This window comes from Eleginops maclovinus, chromosome 12 (assembly GCF_036324505.1).
Source record: "Eleginops maclovinus isolate JMC-PN-2008 ecotype Puerto Natales chromosome 12, JC_Emac_rtc_rv5, whole genome shotgun sequence".
Taxonomy (NCBI): Eukaryota; Metazoa; Chordata; class Actinopteri; order Perciformes; family Eleginopidae; genus Eleginops; species Eleginops maclovinus.
This window is the reverse complement of record NC_086360.1, coordinates 3,500,298-3,524,183: the sequence shown is the minus strand read 5'-3', so window position 1 is coordinate 3,524,183 and position 23,886 is coordinate 3,500,298. Positions and strand designations below refer to the sequence as shown.

General features: G+C 41.2%; 1 protein-coding gene across 5 annotated transcripts; it reads left to right on the top strand.

Moving 5' to 3' along the window:
- Positions 1-3,017: 3,017 nt before the first annotated feature.
- On the top strand, positions 3,018-23,304 carry rabl6b (RAB, member RAS oncogene family-like 6b). 5 transcript variants are annotated; one of them, XM_063897222.1, is made up of 18 exons: positions 3,018-3,165; positions 4,185-4,577; positions 4,672-4,806; positions 4,928-4,942; positions 5,159-5,206; positions 5,402-5,431; positions 6,676-6,728; positions 6,847-6,935; positions 8,910-9,050; positions 10,021-10,126; positions 10,841-10,944; positions 12,792-13,153; positions 16,245-16,392; positions 17,276-17,464; positions 18,987-19,224; positions 19,864-20,050; positions 20,787-20,845; positions 20,929-23,304. In XM_063897222.1, the coding sequence occupies exons 2-18, from the start codon at positions 4,448-4,450 to the stop codon at positions 21,118-21,120; spliced, it is 2,226 nt and encodes a 741-aa protein (XP_063753292.1). In that variant the 5' UTR covers positions 3,018-3,165; positions 4,185-4,447; the 3' UTR covers positions 21,121-23,304. The 5 variants fall into 5 exon arrangements, with proteins under 5 accessions (XP_063753292.1, XP_063753294.1, XP_063753295.1 ...); XM_063897223.1 differs by having other exon boundaries at positions 3,028-3,165; positions 4,392-4,577; XM_063897224.1 differs by lacking the exon at positions 4,928-4,942.
- The last annotated feature ends 582 nt before the right edge of the window (positions 23,305-23,886 follow it).

The window sequence follows — 23,886 nt, the reverse complement described above, 5'->3', positions numbered from 1 at the left end:
TAAGGAGGTTGCCCAGTCGGAAGAGACCCCTCTGCCCCACACGATGGCTCATGAGGGTGGTAGCTATCCAGGCAGTTGTAGATCAATATGAAAAGATTTTGGTCAGTCTTGAGGAAATGGCATCTGGTTCCTCTGACACTTGCATAACTGCAAGGGGGCTTCTGGAGAGGTTTCAGAAGGGGCACATTTTGCTCAGCCTGATTATGGCCCTTGAAGTTCTAAAAGAACTTGAATGTCTCAACCGCTCCCTTCAGAGCAAGACAGTGAGTGTCTCAGGGATGCTGGCTGCGGTTGATTGTGTGAAAAACACAATTCAAGTGAAGAGATCTGATGAAACATTTCATCGTACATATACCCAAGCCTGTGATATGATCCAGGAGTTGGACATTGAGGCTATCCAGACTCCTCATATCCGGAGACCCCCAAAGCACTTCACAGGAAATGCACCTGCATTTAGACTACTTCCCCTGAGGAGTTCTACAGAATAGAATTCTTTAAAATGTTGGATGTAGTTGAGGTCCAGTTGACAAAGCGCTTTGACCAGAGCAGCTTCCAAACACTCAACATACTGGAAAGGGTGTTAATAACTGGAAAGGTGGAGGATGTGGATGTGGTCAGTTCTTACCCAGAACTACACCAGCATTCTTTGGAGGTACAGCTGGCAATGTTCAAACTTCAGTATCCCTGCAGCACGGTCAGTGAAGTGGTGGATACCCTGAGAGCTATGCTGCCAGAGGTTCGAGGTTTGTTCACTCAAGTAGAAGTGTTGGTCAGGCTTCTTGTTGTTGTGCCATGCTCCTCAGCAGAAGCTGCGAGAAGTTTTAGTGCCTTGAGAAGGCTTAAGAGGTGGCTGCGCTCTTCAATGTCTCAAAAGCGCACAATGTGGCTGTTTGCCACATCCACCAGGAGCATCTTGACAAACTTGACTTAGGGGAGATTTGCCAGTCATTTGTGTCTGCAAATGACAAAAGAGGTCACACTTTTGGAGCCTTTGTATGATCTCTTCCTTTTGTTCTAACTGTAAAAATCCTGCTATAGGCATGATACAGATAATAGGGCAGAAATATGATTATAGGAGAAGATATAGAACATTTAATGAAAGGACAAAAAAAAGGGAAATCAACAATTTTGGGGAAAGGATGGAGATAGTAAAAGCAAGTCTTTAACAGGTTGTAAGGTTGTATTGAGTTATAGTTGTATGTTCTGCAGGGCACTGAAGAGGGCTAAGTTTGATGGTAATAGGCTCTGAGTAGCCTAGGTACACATTTTATGTTTCCTCATAACTTTTTTTTCAAAAGATTTTTTGTTGCATGACATTAAAATAGGGCTATATGTTGCCTCAAATTTACCTCATTCTTTTCTAATTCACTCTTTGATTTTTTAAATCCTCATATTTTGCTCTCATTAAAAGAAAATAAAGTGCCCAAAAAGTTGTCAGTGTCAGTCCTCTGTGTATTACACTAAAACATAATAGTAGTCAGTAATTGCAGACCATGTCGGCTCCAAGGAAAAACAATGAAAGAGGGAGATCATTTTGAATGTAAAATGCACCAGAATGCGGGAAATTGAATCTACTTCTTTCAAAATTTTATGGGGGTGGACCCCCAGACCCCCCGCAAAAATGTGTCCCCCCCACATTCAAAAAACTGCTGACGCCCTTGCTTCCACGCAATGTTGATGAGACGTGTCAACCATGACAGTCCCTCAACACCCAGAGCCTTCAGCATTTCTGGGCAGATCTTGTCCACCCCGGGGCTTTGCCACTGTGGGGTTGTTTAACTACCTCAGTGACTTCCCCCCGTGAGATTGGTGTTGATCCCTCTTCATACTCCAGCTCCGCCGCTAACATAGAGGGCGGAGTTGTCGGATTCAGGAGTTCCTCAAAGTGTTCCTTCCACCGCCCTAACACACTATCAGTTGAGGTCAACAGCGTCCCATCCTCACTGTACACAGCTTGGATGGTTCCTTGCGTCCCGCTTCTGAGGTGTCGGACGGTTTTCCAGAACAACTTTGATGCCGACCGAAAGTCTTTCTCAATGGCTTCTCCGAACTTCTCCAACACCTGCTGCTGCCCTTCGGGCCTGTCGATACATTGCAACTGCGTCAGCAGTACCCAGGGATAACTTATCCCGGAAGGCCTCCTTCTTCAGTCAGACGGCTTTCCTGACCGCCGGTGTCCACCAGGAGGTTTGAGGGTTACTGCCCCTTGAGGCACCTAAGACCTTGAGACACCAGCTTCCCAGGCGAAGCTTTGAACACCGCCCACTCTGGTTCAGAGAGGTGACGTTCCATGTCCCCAAAGCCACCTTCTGCCGCCCGGGTCTGGTCCATCGGGAACTAACTTTCAATGTTAGTCTGGCCCTTTACCTGAGACCAATTTGCCATGGGAGACCCTACCAGGAACACAAGGTTCCAGACAACACAGCCCCCAGGTTCATCGGGGCACACAAATCTCTCCACCACAATAAGGTGCTGGTTCTAGTTTAGTTTCCTGTAATGACATTTTAGATGTGAACATTTTTCACTTATTCCAGGGCTTTTTCATATTTACCATCCATATTGGTTGAACAGCTGAGGTTCAAGCCTCTGATGGACAATGTGTAACGAATGGACAGCGCCAGAACAGCAACAAGGGACATTGAGGTTTGATAGATTTCTCAAATGCTGTTTCCAAGGTCAAGAATAAACTACTAGTCCAATGAAATGTTTGTGTGCTCTTATAAAAATGAGAATCCAAAAACATAAGCTTTATTTTTTTAAATGAGCAGAGAGCAGTGTTTTTTTTCTAAATTTGGTTTTGAACAGTTGCTAGAACAAAATTAGTCTATGTCTACAGTTATGTATACATATGTTATTAATTTGCGCTTTTTGTTTCAATAATTATTTGGGCTGATTTCTTAAACAAGAACACGAATAACCTACTCTGTTGTCCAATGAAATGTTTCCATGCTCTTATTGCACAAATGGAAATGCAAAAACACAAGCCTTATTTTGAAATCTGTAACGGAAGTTGTTGGTGTGTCTCACGCTTGACGCGGTCTGTGTAGCTGCTGTCTTTGCAAAGGAATGTCGCTGCGGCTGCTATATCTCAGCTGGGATGGAGGACTGACAGATGTTTTGAGCAAAAGATGTCGGGACAGTGATGTGGTGTCTTATTAAATAAACGTGAGTACTCGTAGATGATAGCACCTGAGAGATGACATTCAGTCTAGCTGCCGTTTCATGTCACTGAGCTGGGAAGCTAAGCTAGCTAATATCGGCTGGTTAGCTAGCCAAACAGAGCCAGAGGATAACATTACCTTTCAGGCAGTGTTGGTTACACGTGACCTCCTCACTGTTTCAATGTCGACATACCGTTTCATATTTCATGTTAGAAATGCTTTCAACATTGCTTCAAAGCCCTTACTAAAGCGCTAACAGTCTGGGGCAGCTACTGCTAGCAGGATAACGTTAAAGGGACAATTCACCTCAGGAAGAATTGAGCCCCTGTGTTGTTACCGTGCACTAATTTATTGCTCTGTTCTTGTTTGAATCTGAGCTGTGAGGCTGATCCTGTACTGAATAATGTAAAAGCAGGGACACTGTGACACTTCACATAAGGATTACATTTAAGGAACAGCTGGAAGGCCTAATGTATCCGTCATATTTCAGATATAATAAACTAATCACAGAAGTGGGAGGAGTACTCAGATCGTGTACTTAAGTAGAAGTACCAGAGTAAAGAAATACTCTGTTATAAGTAAAAGTCCAGCATTCAAAATGTTCCTCCAGTACAATTATAATGGTATAATAATAATAATAATAATAATAATAATAATAATAATAATAATAATAATAATTAGCACCGAAATGTATTTAAAGTACTCATGTTTTGATTATAATTATTGATCATTGAAGTGTTCTCAGAGCTGGTAAAGGTGCAGCTAGTTTGAATGGCTTTGTATACTGCAGGGTAGCTGCTGGATTTACTGCAGGTGAACTAAAGTCTGATTGAAGGGCTGATTATATTAACCATCATTAATCCAGATCTGTAAAGTAACTAAAGTGAATAATAAATACAAATAAATGTAGCGGAGATGATTTACCTCTGAATTGTAGTCGAAGTACAAGGTAAGAAAAGTGTACGAGTCCCTCAAAAGTTCGTTAAAATGCTTTATTCTTCTGTGTCTCTTTTTATTTTACAGATGATGCTCCAAACACCAAAGTAGTCACATCCACCTCTGACTGGCGATCAGGAACATCCAGTCAGATTTAAGAGAAAACCCCACTGACTTCACTCAATATTTAGTTGTTTTGCATCGTGTTTCCCTCTAAGCATGGATCTGTAACTACCTCACAGATCCTTAGCCCTGCTTCACTAATCCTTCACTCGCTTTGTGACCAATTGTCAGGGGACTTCCACCGTACCATCGCGTGATACTGTACCAGCCTGTGAAGCAGTGTCAAGATGTTTTCAGCGTTTAAGAAGCTGGTGGGATCTGAGCCGGGGCAGTTCAGGGACAAGAACATTCCGGCTGGCCTGCAGTCCATGAACCAAAGTTTGCAGAGACGCTTTGCCAAAGGGGTCCAGTATAACAGTAAGTAATGCAGCCAACCAGATCCTTCTGCAGTCAAATAAGTCTTTTCTTTACAAAATCATGATTCTCTTTCTGTTTTCTGACAAACTTCAAGTGAAAATAGTCATCCGTGGAGATAGAAACACTGGAAAGAGCACTCTTTGGCATCGACTGCAGGGCAAGAAGTTTGTGGAGGAGTACCTGCCCACTCAGGAGATCCAAGCCACGAGCATCCATTGGAATTACAAAAGTAAGTCATCAAAACTCACGTCATCTCCGAACTGATTCCATTTGATCACCACTGCTTTTTCATTTTTCTATTTTTGGGTTTTCTTAACATCTGCGCTTTGTGCCTGGGTGATTTATTTCAGTGGCTCCATATCAAGGTAAAAATGTAGATTTAGTTTCAGCTAACCCAGCTTTAGAGTAGCTACCCTGTATTTGTTCTTCCTTATAAAGGAAACCACTTCCTCTTCTAGTGTTTGCAGTTATTGGAATTATTCCAATATTTAATTAATATTAGAGTCAGCTGCACATTAAAAATGATTCCCCTCTGTGGCAGACAACGTGAATATTAAAAAGACTCTCTCTGTGTCCCTCAGCTACTGATGATGTGGTCAAGGTAGAAGTGTGGGACGTAGTAGACAAAGGTAAGTGTTGACACACACACTTTAACACATGTTAAATAGACAGACTTTGGTCCTCTCGCTCTAAGAAGTTCCACCTTTTTCTATCTTGTGCTGTCAGTATTTCATGACATGGAACCGGCGCACACTTGGTTGATTGTTTTTCTGTCCTCAGTGTTGATGTTGTCTTTTTTTGCACCTCTCTTGCACTCATCTCAGGCCAAAAATACCCTCTTCCTGAAGGTGTAGGTGAGCCCCATTATAGTTTGTAGAAGTTGAACTGCCTTGTGTGCTGTGGGTTTGTCCCGCCTCCTTCCACTCTTATCTGAATGTCTATATTCTCAAGGTTTGGCTACTCCCAGGTGTGCTGAGTGGCTACATTTCTGAGTTTGGCTGAGTGTTCTGCTGAGTGTAGATAGAGCCTGTGCACCGTGTGAGCCTTCGTTTAATAACAGTTGTGTCTTTTTTAACGATAACCTGTGAGTATGTTTTGATAAGATGCTTTTCCATAAGGGCACATATCCACATAGTAACTTTTTCTGAGCGCCGGCGGCTTCCTATAATTGATTCCAATAAGAACGGAGCGCTTTTTATGTGAGCGCCAAAAAAAGCTTTTTTAGAGCGACTGCTGTGAGCGCTTCTATCAATCAACCAAACTGTATTTATTTAAAAAATGTTTAAAATACTACGCCACCTGTTCATTGTCCTCTAATATTATTTTCTTTTTTCTTATGTTATTTGTGTCTGTTTGAAACAAAATCTCAATAAAAAGTAAAAACATATACTACCCCACCCCTTATTAGCTAATTAATACCAAGTAACACATAACTTTAAGATTGTTAAAAACACTTAAAACAAATAGAAGTCAATAAACACAGGACTGAGTAAAAGAAGAAACTTGTCATTAATACATTACCATTAAAAGATCAATTAAAGGTTAAATGGAATGTAAAATCGCTGATGACGGCAGTGTAGAGATTGGGGGATAAGGTTTTTTTTACTGTGTTTTTCATCATAGAAAAGATAGATAGATAGATAGAAGTATTTCCCAATTTGGGAATTGTTTGCGCTGCTGCAGCATAAAAACAAGGCATTGTACATTACAATAGAAATAAAATAGCATTAGTAAAGTAAAATATACATGTCGGACTAAAAACGTACACAAAATATTGAAAAAATATATATATAAAGCAGGATATTATATATACATTAAGTGTGTAAGGAATGGCTTGTTAAATAGAATATAAAAAATGGGAGCAGGGAGCAGATTCATACAAAGTGTGAGAGCACCAGAGCGCTTTTTTGATGAACTGCTGAGAGGACGCCCAGCGCCTTCCTGCCAAAAAAAGATGCTATGTGGACACAGGCCGTAAGAAAAGTGGCTGTGCTGCTCTGCTTGTTCGCTCACCATAATCTAACCAAAAGCAATAAACTAAGTTGTGACGTCTTGTCTTTTCTTGTCAGCTAATACTTGTAATTCCTTGTTCCTCCAGGCAAAGGCAAAAAGCGCGGAGAGAACTTGAAACTGGAGAATGAGCCCCAGGAGGTGATTATCACATGGCTGTCATGTGCTCAGGGAAACATTTATAGCATGTGGGTCAGGGATGGAGTACGAGGTAGGGTCGCTGTGTCATGTGATTAATCCCTTTGTTTGATGTGTGCAGTCTGATGAAGTGGCCCTGGATGCAGAGTTCCTGGATGTGTATAAGAACTGCAATGGAATCATCATGATGTTTGACATCACCAAGCAGTGGTAAGAGCGGCCCGTCTGAATATGCATGAAGAGATACGGTTTCAGCTGAGAGCGCGCCGGCTGGCTTTTGTTCTGCTTCAAAGAGAAACACCTTGAAAGACATTTCCATGTGGCTGTTTCATGCATAACGTCAGAGGGAATTGAGATTTTTGATGATGCACCAATGTAATGATGTATTTATTGACTTGCTGTAGGTACTATGGTGCAACGTCTACTATTGTCTTGTGTAAAGGACTTAAAGGGCTGCACACTTAACTGCCATTTTATCAAAATCTAAATATGGGCTGGTGCATCTGCCCAAAACACTTCTGTTAGGAGAAACACGCTGCAGCTTCAGTAATGATGCAAATATAAAAACACAAAGTGCCCAAACACATGCAAATGTAGAAACGTTTTTCACCAACTCGACCAAACATGCACAGCGTTAACTAAAAGCGCTGCATAAACGAAAGACTGCCAATATAAAAACCGATGCGGGGACACTTAAAAGTGATGCACATTTGTTTATTGTTACAATGTGATCACATGATTCCTTCCAAAATGATTGCAGATCTTCTGTAAGCTAGCTAGCTGACATTGCTAACCGAGTCATTTCATATATACTGACACAACTCAGTTTACAGTTATGAGACAGACTAACTGCCAACAGAGACAGTTGGACAACTTTATAATCCTGAACGTCACCAAGCGCTCCGGTCCCAGCTGTGTGTCGCTTTTAGTAAACGCTGCGTATGTTTTGTTAAGTTAGTGAAGGTGTTTGTTCATTTGCAATAGTTCTTTTGGTAAAAGTCAGTTGGTGCTTGTAGGGTTTTTAAATCTGAAGTAGGAATAGCCAAAAAATAATCCAGGAAGCTTCTCGTCACGTTAACAGCGTTTATTTGAACAATGATACGATAAGTCTAGAAAGAAACTTGGCGAGGTCCCTTCCTATTTCACTGTTCCCCAGACCACATTTAAGTAGTTAAACCGTCACACAGATTCACAGGAAGAAGCCCCGATCACCCATCAACACGTTTTAACATCTTTGTTTTGGTGTAAAATCTTCTCCCATTGGTTGGCGGCGGGGGCCGGATCCTTTTGGCCCCTTGTCGGCACATGGGCGTATCCCATGGATGTATAATAAGAACTGGATACAGCGTTGGAGGCGGGGCCTAGTTCATTCCTATGAGAGCTGCTCATTGGCACATGAAGACAAAATGGCCTGAGATTCTCGAGAGCAATATGTCACAAATGACCCATCATGCCTGGCTGTCGAGAGCAAGCCATAGAGCATGCGCAGTTGAGTTTCCCCTTAAGCCCAGCCCCCGATCTCCTGCTCTCGGCTCAGTAGAATGAACGGAGAGAGAAAATCAATCTGGATTCAGCTTTTAGTGCATTTTACAACTTTAAGGGCTATAACAATAGGTTCATACTGGGTAGTTTGTTTGGTTTAAAAACAATTATCCACCGATTTACAGACGTCTCTTTCCCAATGTAAGTGAATGGGAAAAAGTCTTTCTGGGCCGGGTGACGTCACAGACTGATACGGAAGTGGTAGTACCCGCTGTTTGGCCTCTACGAATATTTTCTCAAAAGTCCGGAGCACTTCCTTTGGGCCTTGGCGTATCCCCGCCTCTTTGTGCTTGCTGCTCCATTGAGATCTTCTGTCGCCCCCTAATGACGTACTCAAATAACATCCTTTCATAACATATTATATGGCTAGAGAAATGACAGAATAAAACACATGGTAACAGTTGATGCATTGATTATTCTCCCATGCTTCAGTTTGATTGCACCTCTGTGAAATCAATGCCTCCAAAGAGTATATGTATGCACCATGACCATGTTATATAACTTTTAGGCAACAAGGAAATCAAACTCACTGATATAGAGAATTCTTTAAACTGCAATATTCAGGCCATGAGACTTACTCTTTCATTTTTTAGATTTCTCTTCAGATCCCTCCACAGATTTAATATGATTTCTCATTTGCAGGACTTTTAACTACATCCTGAGGGAGCTGCCCAAAGTACCCACCCATGTGCCGGTGTGTGTGCTGGGAAACCACCGGGACATGGGCGAGCATCGCGTCATCCTCCCTGACGACATCAGAGACCTGATCGCTGGACTCAACAGGTAACAAAAATATCCGGGGCTACAAACACAACGAACACAGGGACACCTGGTGGGTTATTATCGTATAGCAGTAACAACGCACCTCTGATATAAAGGGTTTTAGTCTCATGTGGAAAATAAAACTTCAACAAGCTCTAAAGCTACACATTAAATGTATATAGAAATGTAATGAATTTATATCCTAAAAACCCACGTGTTAAGCATTTTCTTTTACATGATGTATTAATGTACCTTATCGGTTAGCTTAGAGTCCACTGTGGGCTTATGTGTATTAACCCAGTGATTGGTCTTCATGTCATATTTCATATAGGTTGTAATGTGATATTTCTTAAATAAGCGTAATACGTTATAACGTTAATAGCAGGTGATAATGTTCTTATACTTATGATGAAGTCTTCCTTCTGCACATGGCCATAATCCAATTTAATCTCCTCTCTTATCATTAGCCTGAAATTATTCATTCCCTTTAGATTATTAATAATGATAGTAATGACAATAATAATAATGATAGAAAAAGATAATGATAATAAATGTTTCTTCTTTCTGTATGAGGCAAGAAAAACCCAAATTAGCCAAATAAAAATGTCAAACATACATTCTTTTTAATAGCCATGTCTGAAGTTGCTGTGTTCATTGTTAGAGGCGTTCCAGGGGTTTTAGACCTCAAATAATGAATAAAACTATTCATAATACTTTCACCTTTTCTTTTCCAAACAAAGAACTTTAAGCAGTAGGCCTCTGATGTATTTATTATAACAATATGTAGGACTGAAGCTGAGGGTAATTCTTTGTGAAGGCGTGGTCTGCGTAATATTGACTTTTGATTAATTATGCACAAGTGTACTGAAATGTACTACTTTTTAATCTCCATATTAAACACATATTACCAGAATTTGTCCCAATTTGACAAGCACAGTGTTCTAAACTGAAACCCTGATGCACGTTAGAGATAACTGCTTGTGTTTTACAGGCCAATGGGAGCGTCTTACATCCATTATGCTGAGTCCTCCATGAAGAATGGGTTTGGTCTGAAATATCTGCACAGGTTTTTCAACATCCCCTTCCTGCAGCTCCAGGTTTGTGTTCCCACCCTGTACTGGTTAATGAGGGTTCTAATGACATTTAAGGCTTGAAAACAGACCCTGTCAATCATTCATGATTAACATGGACATCTCTTATATTACATGTGAAAAGTCAAACATCCCAGAAATATGTGCTTGAAAACAAGTCAATTATTAATAATATTTTGTTTTTTTTATTGATTTTGCCATATTTATACTACTGTGTTGAAGTGTTGGGCAACACATATACGAGTAATTTCAAACCTTTATTGACACTACAGAAAAAAAGCCAAAAGCCATGATTTAAAGGGCTATAAGAACATATTTAGGTTCAAGAAAATGTATAAAGAGAGAATAATTAGTCAGTTTGAAGATTTTAGGTTACCTGTTTTGCATCTGTGACTGACAGACCCTCTATTTTTGATTAAGGGGTTTGTTCTCCCTGCTTCTTTCCATCATGGGCTACAAAAACTGCTTAAAGTCTACATGTTTTGTTTTATAAGAATTGCTATGCCTGGGATAAACTAATACAATAATGTGTGTGTGTGTGTGTGTGTGTGTGTGTGTGTGTGTGTGTGTGTGTGTGTGTGTGTGTGTGTGTGTGTGTGTGTGTGTGTGTGTGTGTGTGTGTGTGTGTGTGTGTGTGTGTGTGTGTGTGTGTGTGTGTGTGTGTGTGTGTGTGTGTGTGTGTGTGTGTGTGTGTGTGTGTGTGTGTGTGTGTGTACGCAGAGGGAGACCCTCCTGAGGCAGCTGGAGACAAACCAGCTGGACATGGATGCCACTCTGGAGGAGCTGTGTGTCCAGCAGGAGACTGAGGATCAGAACTATGAGATGTACTGTCAGCTTTGTTTCTCCCCTCCCCCCCCCCCCAAGAGACATGACACTTTTACCTCCTCCAGGTTTCTGTTGCACAGCACATTTTATATGTTTGTATAGGTTTTGCACACCCAGAGCTTGTGTAGTTTTGAGGCTCAGAACACACTATAGACCGTAGCTGTTGAATTTAACACCAATGTATGATATGTCCTTAGTTTTCTGGTCTTATCGTGAGAATACATACTTTTTCTTTTCCTCAAGAATTCATTATTAGAGGATAAATTGCCGTTGTGACACTTTCATAGCAACTGGAATAATAGTTTGATAATTTCCCATCTCTTGTAATAGCAAAGAGTTCCTCCTGTCGGACAGATTTGTGGATATGTTTGAATCTTCTTGAGTAATCTTTTTTTTAATTCGCATTTTGAGAAATAATGTGGTTACAGAGCATACTAAAATACAGGATATAACAATCCCCAAATCAGAGATAATAAGATATGGTTAACAGGTAACAGATACTCAATAATTCATACATCAATTCTTAACCTGAGAGTCATTACTAATGTTGTGGTCCAATACCTCCAATCTGTTATCTGTTGTCAAACATATGAATGTTTTTTTAATTCTGATGGTATTTTTTTTCCATTCTTTAAATTTCATTTACAAGATCCTTTCGTTTAGAATTATTATAATATAATCTTTTAACCAATTCCTTGTGAAAATATTACGGTGGCTGCGAGGGGACAAAGAAAACCTCAGCGAAATCTGTCAATATGTTTTGCGAGATCTCGCAAAATGTTCTAGCCTATCATGCACCCAGTGAGAGCCGTAGTAAAGGCTTTTTTACTTTAGTTTTCTTCAGAGCGCTGTTAACAATGATAAAGCATCGATTATCATTTTAATTTAATTTAATTTTCCGGTTTCCGTTTCATTTCGCGGGGCTCTACCTTCGTTAGAGTTCAGTGTGACTGATAGCGCGAACACCCTCAGCACTGCAGCACCGGTCGCCGGTTTGTGTGATACAGTGATGGGGGAAGTTATTGCATTAGCCTAGGTAATATATCGGGGGGATTTTCTGCTCACCTTGTCATTTTTCATCCTCCTGATGTCCTCTTCTGGGACCGCTCTGGAACGAAGGAACATTTCCAAACCATCCTCCATGTTTGACTGTGCGACGTAGACAGGCTCTGACTATTGATTATCTAGCTGTGTAGTTCTAATCTAGACAGTAAACGACGGCCTCCCTCTGACGGTGCTGCAGTGCTGAGGGTGCTCGCGCTATCAGTCACACTGAACTCTAACGAAGGTAGAGCCCCACGAAATGAAACGGAACCCGGAAGATTTTATTAAATTAAAAATGATAATCGATGCTTTATCATTGTTAACAGCGCTCTGAAGAAAACAAAAGTAAAAAAAAGCCTTTACTATGGCTCTCACTGGGCGCATGATAGGCTAGAACATTTTGCAAGACATATTGACAGACTTCGCTTAGGTAGCCTACTTCTTTTATTCTTTTTTTTTTTAATTCAATGTCCCCTTGCAGCCAATGTAAAATATTGCTCAGAAACAGGAAAATCCGAGAGGGAGAGATTTTTATTTCAAGAAATCCTAAAAACAGTGGACAGCTCTCTTAAAGATATTTCCCCGGAACCACTAAAAGCTGTACTTGATCTGAGTATGGTTTTATTTGTGAATTTGTTGAATTTTGGGTTTCTTAAAATATTGAATTAGACTTTGATATTTAAATTCTTGAGTCCTGTTCTAGCCTGTATCACAAACCGTTGTAAAGACATTAAAGTGTCCGTAATGACTTCTCCTGAGTCATTCCCACAGTTCATAACCAGCTCTGTTGTGTTCCCTGCAGTTTCCTGGAGAACCTGGAGTCTCGCAGTAAAGGCTACGGCTCTCCTGGTCCAGCTAACGGTCAGAGTCCCTCCTCTGGCTCCCAGTCCCCCATCGTCCCCCCAAGCGGAGCCTCCACTGGCAGCTCGAGCCCCAGCACCCCTCAGCCCCCCTTACCCTCGCAGGTGCTCCCACAGTCACCAGCCGTGTCCGCTTCCCTCCCTCCGCCTCCGTCCCCAGCTTCTCCTGCTGTTGAGTCAAAGCCTCCGGCCCCCGCTCCTGATATCCTTCAGGCCTCAGCTGCACCCGGAGCTTCGGGCCCCCAGAAACGCGGCTTCATGTCCCGCTGGTTTGGTTCATCTGCTGCTGAGGCTGCTGCCCCCGGTGAGTCTCTCCTACATGTAGAGTGGTGAGGTGATAACGTATTATTGTGAGCCGACCCAGACGTTAGCATCACAAATAGCTCCCTCAACAAAGACAAATGGGTTTTTCCAATTGGATATTGCTATTTCTGCAGAAATTAAGATCAATAAGATGTGGCAAACAAATGTTTATGATACTTAAAAGTGTAAATGCAATCGCCAGAATTGAATAGCTAACGTTATATCAAACTACATCTCCACTGCTGAGCTAAAGGCGGTCTTGTGTTGGCTTGACAGCGATTTTTAGTCTCTCGACATTAGGAATGCAGAAGTAAGCATGGCTAGGGCTAAGAAATAAGATCTATGGTACACATTTCTGATACATACATGATTTGTTCAGCTGGATAATCTCCACATGTTAAAACTTCTATGCAGTCGCTATCAATAAAGATCAAGCGTTAGTCTATGAAGGAACTACTGCACTGTCACATGACTTCAACACCGCTAAGCTAAAGGCTGCTAATGTTGATGTTTATTATTAATTTAGACATTTGTTAGCAACCGCTGTTCTTGCAACACAGAAGCTTCAGACATTCACCAGTGGGGTGTCTACTGACCTATTTTATGTCGTAGAATAAAACGTGAAAATCTCTTCAGCTTTTCTTAAGCACAGACCTTATTTCAGGCTAACAACCAAAACACGTTCACAAAACCGTTGACTCTATGTGGGAACCTGAAGTGGTAAAATGCTAATTTTGGGGGGTTTTAATAATAATAATAATAATAATGCATTTTATTTATATAGGCGTCTTTCAAGGCTCTCAAAGTCGCCGTACACAAAATACAAACAAAACCAAACACCAGCAGAAAAACAAGACAATAAGAACAGAGGATGTGTGATGAGTAGTGATCAGGGAGGATATGCTAGTGTGAGGAGATGTGTTTTGAGACGGATTGAGAGGTGAGAGAGTCAGTATTCCAGATGTCCTGTAGGAGGGAGATCCAGAGTCGGGGTGAAGAGCGGCTGAAGTGGATGGAAGCAGAAGACCTTAGAGCGCTGATGGGTGTGTTGATGCGTAGGAGGTCGGACAGGTACAGAGGAGTGAGGCTGTGGAGAGCCTTAAAGTGAGGTGGTTAATGGACAGGGTTCTGGTGATGATGCGGGCGGCAGAGTTTTGGACCAGTTCTAGGACTCATTCCTGCACCACTCAATTACTCCAGCAGTAAAGGCTCCTCACTTCTGGCTACTATTGATGACACAGTCACTAGTCCATGTAGCAGCCTCTGACACTGTGGTTGAATCTATAGAAAGCATACTGTATCAGAACATTCTATGCAAACAAACCTTTTGATTTATTTATAAGTTCTGATTAGTTACATTAAACCACTGCAGGAGGAAAGCGATGACGTGATGAAACCAGCTCTTCTCAGACCTCAAACGATTTAAAATATGATGGAAATATGACCATCATGTTCTTGTCGTGCATTTCCATCCCGCTGGTTTGTGAACATATTAGAAATCCACTTCTAACGATTACAATAATGAGCAGTCATGTTAAAGGTCCCCTATTATGCAGAATGCACTTTTTGATGTCTTTTATACAAAGTGTCAGAAAATACAACCCTCTCTCTTTTCGTCCAGACCCACATCTCTAAAAATGGGGGTACAAACGAGCTGATCCAGATTTGCTGCCGATATGGCGTCATAACCGAAATGTGGGCTGGCTTTACATTGAACTCCTGGCAACGTCCTTGTCCACGTGACACTTCCCAACGTATCGTCCCCCATATACAGTCGAGCTGAATCCCCTTCGCAGCACCTCTGTGTCTGTGTATTCAGCAGGATGTCTGCAGGAGGGACTTAGAGTTGTTGTATAATACATATAATGTCTCTGTTCTGGTGGGAAACTCTGAGAAGTGTTTCAGAAATAATGCTGGATGTGGTTTGGAACATAATATGGGGTTTAATCACGGCAGCGTTTAGCTGAGTTTGTCCAGGTAGAAAACTCTCTTCAGAGAGATCATGACGCTCTAAAGGGGCGTGGCCAGCAGCAGCTCCAAAGGGGCGTGGCCAGCAGCAGCTCCAAAGGGGCGTGGCCAGCAGCAGCTAGTTCATTTAAAGCTACAGTCACAGAATCAGCACTTCAGGAACAGGGCTGAAATAGAGGGGGATGAGGCATGCTACAATGGGGGATCTGTTTGATATTTTGAGCAAAACACTTCAGAGACATGTTTTGTATAGATATGGCCCTACAATATATTGTTCAAATATAGCATAATAGGAGACCTTTAAAGGATAAAATAATGCGCACAAAAGAACATTGTGTTCTTGTGTGCAGTGTGTTTTTCTTTTAGATCGGACCAAGTCACACTTTAAACACAGATATCTGAACTTAAAGCTGCAGGAGCACAACGTGAAATACACATATTTGAATAAATCCCTCTGAGCCCTTTTTTCATACGTTTGGCTCGCCTGGTCTTGCTGCATAATCAACTAATATACATGTTTGTATTCATAACAACCAAAGCTATCAGCATATGTAGGCTGCAGGGATGTCACATGGATGAACAAATAGTAATGAGACAATAAGTACAGAAGAAAACACAAGACGAAAATGTTATCACTCAGAAATGTATTCAAATGCCACAGTGAAAAGAAGTCTCTAGACATCAGAAAATAGTTCTTTCAAATCTTGGTGAATTTCAAAGCATCAACATAAATATGTATCTACAATATATGTGAAACTTACGACTGCGAAGAAACTTTTCTGAGCTCAGAGTGTTGCGATATATAATGAATGAGATAATGCTGTAATTGTTTCCTCACTCCTTCACGACTCTGCAAGTTAAAAGATTTTAGCTATGAAGGTGATGGACCTAAAACATCAAATGGTTTATTCATAAGCAGTAAAGTGTGCAATTGTAACTGGCTGACTGTGTTTATTTTTAGATCACAGTTGCAGTCATATGTAAATCAAATAGTCCCAGTTCGTCTGTGAAATGCAGAAATTGAGAATGTCCAGAGGTGTCATGTGGCTTCACGCTTTGATTGTGGTTTTATATGGTGGATTTATTTGACTGCTATCTCGTACGTTTGTTCGCGTCTCCCTCAGACGAGCCTCCTGCACCGGCGTGTCCCTCTAAGGTTCACAGTGTGGATGATTTTGTGCCGGATGAGAGACTGGATAAAAGCTTCCTGGAGGACAGCCTGCCCTCCAAAACCAAGGCACCCCCGTCCACTACAGCTGTGGACAGCGACAGGTCAGATGCTTACACAAACTTTCATTAGTTATCAGAAAGCCTTCATGACTCCCACAGCGGGGAAACATACAGAGATACAGAAAGAGTGACATAGCTAGTTTGGTGACCTTTTTATTAAGCAAACATTGAAATGATCCTCAACATGGAGGAGAGACGAGGCTTTCTTTAGTCAAGCCAACTTTATTGTCTATCTTTCCATTAGACAGAGAGTTCGAAATACGTAAACATATACAAATATATATATAGAAATATGTATATACATACACTCCTATACACCCAACTTGTATACAGCTCTGGGAAAAATTAAGAGACCACTCCATATTGTTCTTAAATCTTTATCTCTGCATGTATGGCAGCCATTCCAGTGTCTGATTCCAACACAGAGAAATGTTGTCAGTAGTTTATAGAGTACAATAAAAAAAACAACTCAAAGACATATCTATAAATAATAAAACAAGAGAAAATGATAATGCTGCAGTGGTCTCTTATTTTTTTCTGCGGCTGTATATACATGAATATATATACACACATGAAAGGGCATAAATAAAAGAACAGCCAATAAATACAAAATAACACAAAAAAACGTTTCTTCAAAACGTTTGCAGTTGGATATATTAAGAAATGTACATCAAGATTTAATTGTTTTATTTTAGGAATACACTTTCTTTGCTGACATGGTTTTCAGCATTTAAACTATACAATGATTGAACTTTACTATATATTATGTATAACGTTTTTTAACACACTACACTTTGAATTTTGCTGACTTTTTAAACACTCCAGTAGTAAAGTGTACTGGTTGTCACTGAGGCTCTGGAGCCTCTGAAGAGCAGAGGCTGGCATTGAGTGGAGGTATAAGAGTGGTTTCCTGTCCCTGTCCCAGTGATGGTGAGGGGAGAGGGAACCCCATGGTGTCCGCTTTCCAGGATGAGCTGGACCCTGACGACACTGAGCCAAGCCTCCCCCAGCCTAAGAGCCTGCCCCTCAATAAAGACGTCACTCTGACCAGCGACGACGAAGCCCCCACTGTCGCACAGGACCAAGACCTGGACAGTGAGCCGGAGCTCAAAGCGTAAGTCCTTCCCCAGGATCACACTAACGCTCACTATGCTGTCTGTCAGAGGACGGCTAAGTTAGAGTTAACCAACCCGGGGATTACTATTAACTAGCGATTCACTTTATTTTAAAGAGGCTATATTATGTTTTTTGGGTCTTCCCTTTCCCGTAGTGTTATTGGTTTGTTTGTATGCAAATGGTCTGCAAAGGTCTGTTACCTCCAAAGGGAGTTCCTCTCCCACACTCCCCCTCCCTGCCAGGACTCCTTTGTTTACTTCCATAACATAGTGACATCACTATGTTACTATTGGCTAGCTTCAACATCTTGTAGATGATAGGCTAAGGGGCGGGGCATCTCTAAGTGGTTGGCCAATCACAACAGAGCCGACCAGCTAACCAATCAGAGCAGACTGGGCTCTGGTTTCAGACAGAGGGTGAACAGAGGTGCTGCAGCACAGGCAGTATGAGAGAAATAAAGAGCTTTCTGAACATTAAAGCACGGAGACATGTCCCAGGAGAGACACTACATACATTTGAACCTGAAAATGATCAGAATATCACAATCAGAATACCTTTATTCGTCCCACAGAGGGGACATTTACAATAGTTACAGCGAAGAGACGACAACAGCTTAATCTCTCTCAAGAAGCATAAGAACAGAATATTCATATTAAAGAAAAAACTACAAATGACACAATATTCAAAATACACATTCTAACCCTTTTCTGTGCAATCCATACTTTATAAATCATTCTTAGCATCTAGACAGGTAATAAAATGCATAAAACACTCTATAATACTCTACTCTAGAACATCAGTAGTAGCTTTCTTAGGGGCCGTCAACTGCCCCAGAGTTATAAGAGCTCAACTTTTTTGAATGAAGCAGAACTAATCGCTTGTCCATGTGATGAAGAGCAACCAATCACAGCTGGCAGATGTCATTACCTCTGTAAATATCAGTCTACTCGCAAATATATAAAACATTTTATTGTTTATTTTAGCAGAGATCGTTAGTTTTACTTTAAGAGCCGTACATTGATTTTCTGAGCACCTCTGCTCAAATGTCACACAATTATGAATATCCTCTGCTCTCTCTCTGACTGCATGTAAAGGGAACATTCAGAATGGCAGTCATAGTATCAGGGAGGGAATTCAAAATGCAATCATTTCACCTGTGTTGTTTTCACAAGGAGATGGCTCCCTGCACTTCTCATATGAGGAACACATACTCACTTGTTCCAGCTGAATACATCTGTTCATTCTGCGTGGCTGCATTGTGCCCACATAATGTGACTCAAAATGTGTAGATTACTTTCAATGCAAATACATCACCTGAGCTGTGAGGCACCTCGATGTAGCTGAGAAGGCTGCTGACTGCCTGTGGTATGTCAATTTAAAAAAGACACTAGTACACTGAATTAAAACTCCATATGGACACAATGTAAAATCTCTGTTGGAAGTTACTGGACAACAGGAACAAATAAATAAAAGAGAGAATGTAAACATTGTATATAGCATAACATTTCCCCCTGTTTCAGGCCTGTAATCATCACTAAACCCAAGGTGGCGTCCAAAGCTCCAGAGGCCATCTCCCTCACTCTCACCCCGGCAGCAGAGCAGCCGCCCCGGCAGCAGGCCAAGAAGAAAGGCAGCTCCCCCAGAGGCGAGGACTCTGACACGGACCCCGAGGCTCCTGTAGCCCAGCAGATGCTCTCCTTCATCATGGACGACCCTGACTTTGAGTCTGAGGCATCAGACACCCCCAAAATAACCAAGGTACAGTTTCAGCATGACAGCAGAGTCACTCGGTTCACTTCTTGCTGCAGGAAGCACAAGCTTTTAACCTGATTTCCGGTGAAATCTTCAGCATGATACAAATCGGACATAATGCTAATACTCTGGCATTGACACTGCAGGAATGAGTCCTAAATAACAAAATACTTGGCATTTTTACACTTCTGTCAGTAAAATATGTCAATAAATACCCTACTGGTGTCTAAAGCTACTATGGGCTTGGTTGCTAACAAGTGACTAACTAAGATTAAAAGCCAACTTTAGCTGCCTTTAGCTTAAAGGATGCGATCTGATGTCTTGGGACCATGTTTTAGTTCCTATTTAGCATTGCGCTAGTTTCTTACTCCTGCCGATGCATTCACGCTTAAAAAATCAAAAAGTGACGTTAATATGTGAAGACCATTTGCTGAAGTACCATAAATGTGTGTTTGCCACAAGTCTTATTTTCTGCAATAATCCACCCCCTTTTAGTTGAGGGAGGTCTTGTGATGCTGACTTCCGTCGGCCTTGAAAAATGACTGCACCACTTTTAGTTTCATTTCTATCTCACTGTGACATCCCTAAGCCTTATTTGAAAAAAATCCGGGGATTGTTCATTTGTGGTTGCTCCCTTCTTCCCAGGACATATTTCCGGTCCGAGATGAGCTTCTGTCCGACCTGTCTGACGACGACCTGCAGTTATCCAAGGCGGCGGAGCCTCTGAAGCCTACGCTGATTTCCTTTAAACATAAGGACGACACCGACCTGTTTGGCCTCGGCTTCCAAGAAGAGACTCCCGCAGCCAAGGAGAGCAGCGAGGAGCAGGAAGGCAAGGCCCTCCATGTTCCTCATTAAGAATCACACACGTCTCCCCCAATGAGCTTGCATAATATCTGCCCACATGAGTCAGTAAATCTTGAGGGGGAATCTTTGAGGAAGTCACAATTTGAAATAATTTCCGGTTGATGGTGTCTCCATGGAAACACAACAGCTATGTCAGCTTTACTCCTCAGATTCAGTTTTTTTCAACTTCATTTGAACATATGACTCGGAAATGTTGAGAACCCAACGTTTTTATGTTATAATACAGGTCCCCAGCACATAGAAACTGCTGGATGTTAACTTGCATATGTTGGGCAATTTGCACAGTTAGCATAGGTTGCGTTAATTAGCATTAATTACAGTTATGTGAAAAATAGTTCAAAAATAACTTGGCAGAATTTGACATTTTTGGAAGTTATTGAGGATGATGATTCCATTTGATGCTGACAGGATCAAAAATGGCCTTTTGTGTTCTTGGTGGGCTCATTCTAATTCATTTTAGGTCAATTTGGAAGATTTAGGGGACTCTGGATCATTTGGATTGGATGCATTGCCTATTTATTAGAAAATAAATGTTCCACAGTAGAGATAATAATGTTCATCTTGTCTTCTCTTTATCCAATTCTAGTCATGGTGGTCAAAATCAGCCCACCGATGCTGGCAACTAGAATATTTAAAATGTGACCAATCACTCTAGTCGTGCACCACTGTGACACTTCTGTACGTCTCCTCTTATCTTTCAGAAAAAGAAAGTAAACACTCCTCCAAAGACAAGAAGAAAAAGAAGAAGAAAAGCAAAGAGGTAACGTGTGTTTTTGTTGTGTATACGACGTATGTCCAAAAGGCATTCATATCAACACAAAAAAACGTCTTTCTGTTTTTCAGGAGGATGAAAAAAACAAGAAGAAACACAAACACAAGAAGAAAGAAAAGGACGAAGCTGCAGCGGGAGACGAGAAAGAGAAAAAGAAAAAGCAATCTCGGAGCAAGAAGACCGAGGTGGACGAGCTGGAGGACTTTCTGGGCGGGGGAGCTGCGTCCGTCAAAAGAGAGGATGGAGATTACGAGGAGCTATAAAAGCTGTTCAGTGAGGCACAGCGGCGAGGCGCGGGGTCCTTTAAAAACCTTGTTGTTCCTTGACTTAAGAGCATAAAGCATCTCCAAGCCATACCTAACCCACACGGCTGCCGACAACACCCAGGTAACACGAGCTAGGAGCGGAACGTTCCTTCTGATCAATTCCCCCCCCCCCCCCCCCCCCCCATCTGCACTAATGCTCTCACTTCCATTCCAGCCAATAGGAAAACGGCGGGGCGGCCCACGTGTACTGTAGTGAGTCCTGATGATTGGCTCTTTGTACTGATTGAATATGTTGGCGTGTGTAAATACGGTTATCATTTAGAATTTGTGTTTGGTCGGTGTCGTTATGGAGAGCATGCTTAAAGTGAAAAGGGTCTCCTTCACATTCCTGCTTCCTTTTTTCTTTCTTTCCTACGTGTTGGAACGCTTAGTCTTGTGTCTCTAAATATAAACCCAGAGTGAGTGGATTTCAGATTTTTTTAAAGAAATACTTCCCGGGCTTCACTATCGGAGCACGTTCACACTGAGGGTTTTTTTTGGGGCTATTTTTAAACGGTGTTGTCAGGGTGGATTTAACATACTCCCTTAGTGATGGTTTGCTGTGTTTCCGTCCATATAATGGGACAGAGTCTGTCCCGTGTACTGTAGTCTGCCACGTCTCTTCTCCAAGTCACAGCAATAATGTAAGACTCTTAAAAGACTTTTGTTATCGACTGATCCCATGTTTATTTTTAAATAGTATATATGACATAAGGAGATACGTTTCCAATAACACTTCTTGTACCCTAGATACAATCATTCATGTCTTTACTGAACCTTATTAGAACATCATTAGTTATAATCATTTCTATACCATATAAAAAGTGAGCATTTCAAATACTGTATCTCTGTAAACATCGATGAACGGACTCTACAATATCTGTCATATAGCTGAAAACGAACCTAAATAAAATGTAATTATAATCAAAATAAAACAGAAATACAGTCAAATGAATAAATGAAACGGTGCGATACGAGCGCTGGTGTCTTTTTAAGAATAAACCTGCTTAGTGTGGACGTTATCTTGGTGTGAACACCCCCCCCATGTCTTTGCTGGTGATTTTATGATTTCCTCCACTGTTAAACCCTTTCAAAACCAACACACACACACACACATACACTCACTCCTTGTGTTTTCTGCAGTTGCCTTAAAGGAGGTCACTACAAGGGAATGATGTGCCGCTATCCTCATGAACCATTTCAAGTGTTCTTACTGTAAAAGTGTTGGAATGTTGCCCGAGCCTTTTGTTGGTCAAACGGAGCGGACGTCCTCTGAAACCCTGTATTGCAGTGATTCATTACATTGGTGTGGTTCGTTTTGATCCTTCTAAAGGAATATTAATGTGTTCATATTTTCTCTGTAAGTAACATTTCCTGATGCTTTTATCCTTGTTATTTATTGCCTCTATTATGTTTTGTTGTCAGGATTTAGACTGTGCTGAAACAGCTTTTAACGGTTTGCTGTTCATCTGTCACACCTAATACAGCCGCAAAATGGTTTACATGTACGTGGGGATGAGAACTACGAACAGTACAGAACGGTTTCTTCCATAAATCGCTAAATGCTTCAAATAAGGGAAGCGTCGTAAGAGGAATAATGTGTATTTTTCACTGACAGATTTCTTACAGTTTCCATTTCCATGCTTACAAAGACGTGATGTTTGAGACTCCAAAGTTGAAACTATGCAGCATTGATCCTGAATACTGTGTGCTTTTATTTGTCTTTTGTCAAGTGATTGAGGATAAATGCTGAAAGCACAGTTTCAAGCATGAGACTTCAGTGTACAGCAAGAAAAGAATGTATAAAATATAGAAATAAATGCGTATATGTGAGGAGCTTTGTTCCAAAAATGATACCTACACTGTTTGGAAATAATGCCGCTGACTACCTAAAGAAGATTTCCAAACTAATAACATTTCTGAGAGTGGGCGTGCACTTTGGAAAGGTTTCCTCCTTTCAGGTATTTTTTCCAAATGGATGTATGACATTTTGGAATGAAAGCCTTCATTTATTTTTCACCCCCAATGACATGTTCCATATTTACACTGTGTGAGTGTGGTTTGTCCAATAAATGCAAGCTTATTTCTTCATAAAGAACAAATCTTGTGTCTTTAAAAAAAAATAAAGACATCTGTGGATGACTCTGTGCTTGTATGTGCATGGTGCTGGAATGAAGCCAGGCCTCTGCCTCCTCAACAAAGACCAGATGTCTGGCCAGTTGCCTTCAGGCAATCCGTGATCCGAGAATTCTATTTTCAAAAAAAACATGTTGCATGAAAGATAAGCAGTGTTTGACCTTAGAAACGTGTGTTGAAATGCTGTGAAAGAAAGACTTAAGTCTTATGAGGACATTACCCCTATATGTAAATTGGTCAAATTTGCTATAACTTCTATTAAAGATAAATTGTGTCAGTTTAGCACTTCAGAGCCTCTATTATCTCCAGTTTTTATACTATCCATATACATACTAAGGCGAGAACCATGCTGTTTTGCCTGAACTAAGATGTAGATGTGTGTAATGTTGACCTTTGGAGCAGAGGTTGGTCAGCAGAATCCAACAATTCAGGTATTTAGTTGTAATAGCAAATTAGTAGCTTGAGATAAAGCTGCAATAATCTGATCACATAAAATGATGAAATATATAGTGGAGGGTGTGGTTCCTCAGGCTCACCCAAAGATGATTCAGCAGCTGCTCGGCTCGTCTCTGAATGCTTTAGCCTTTT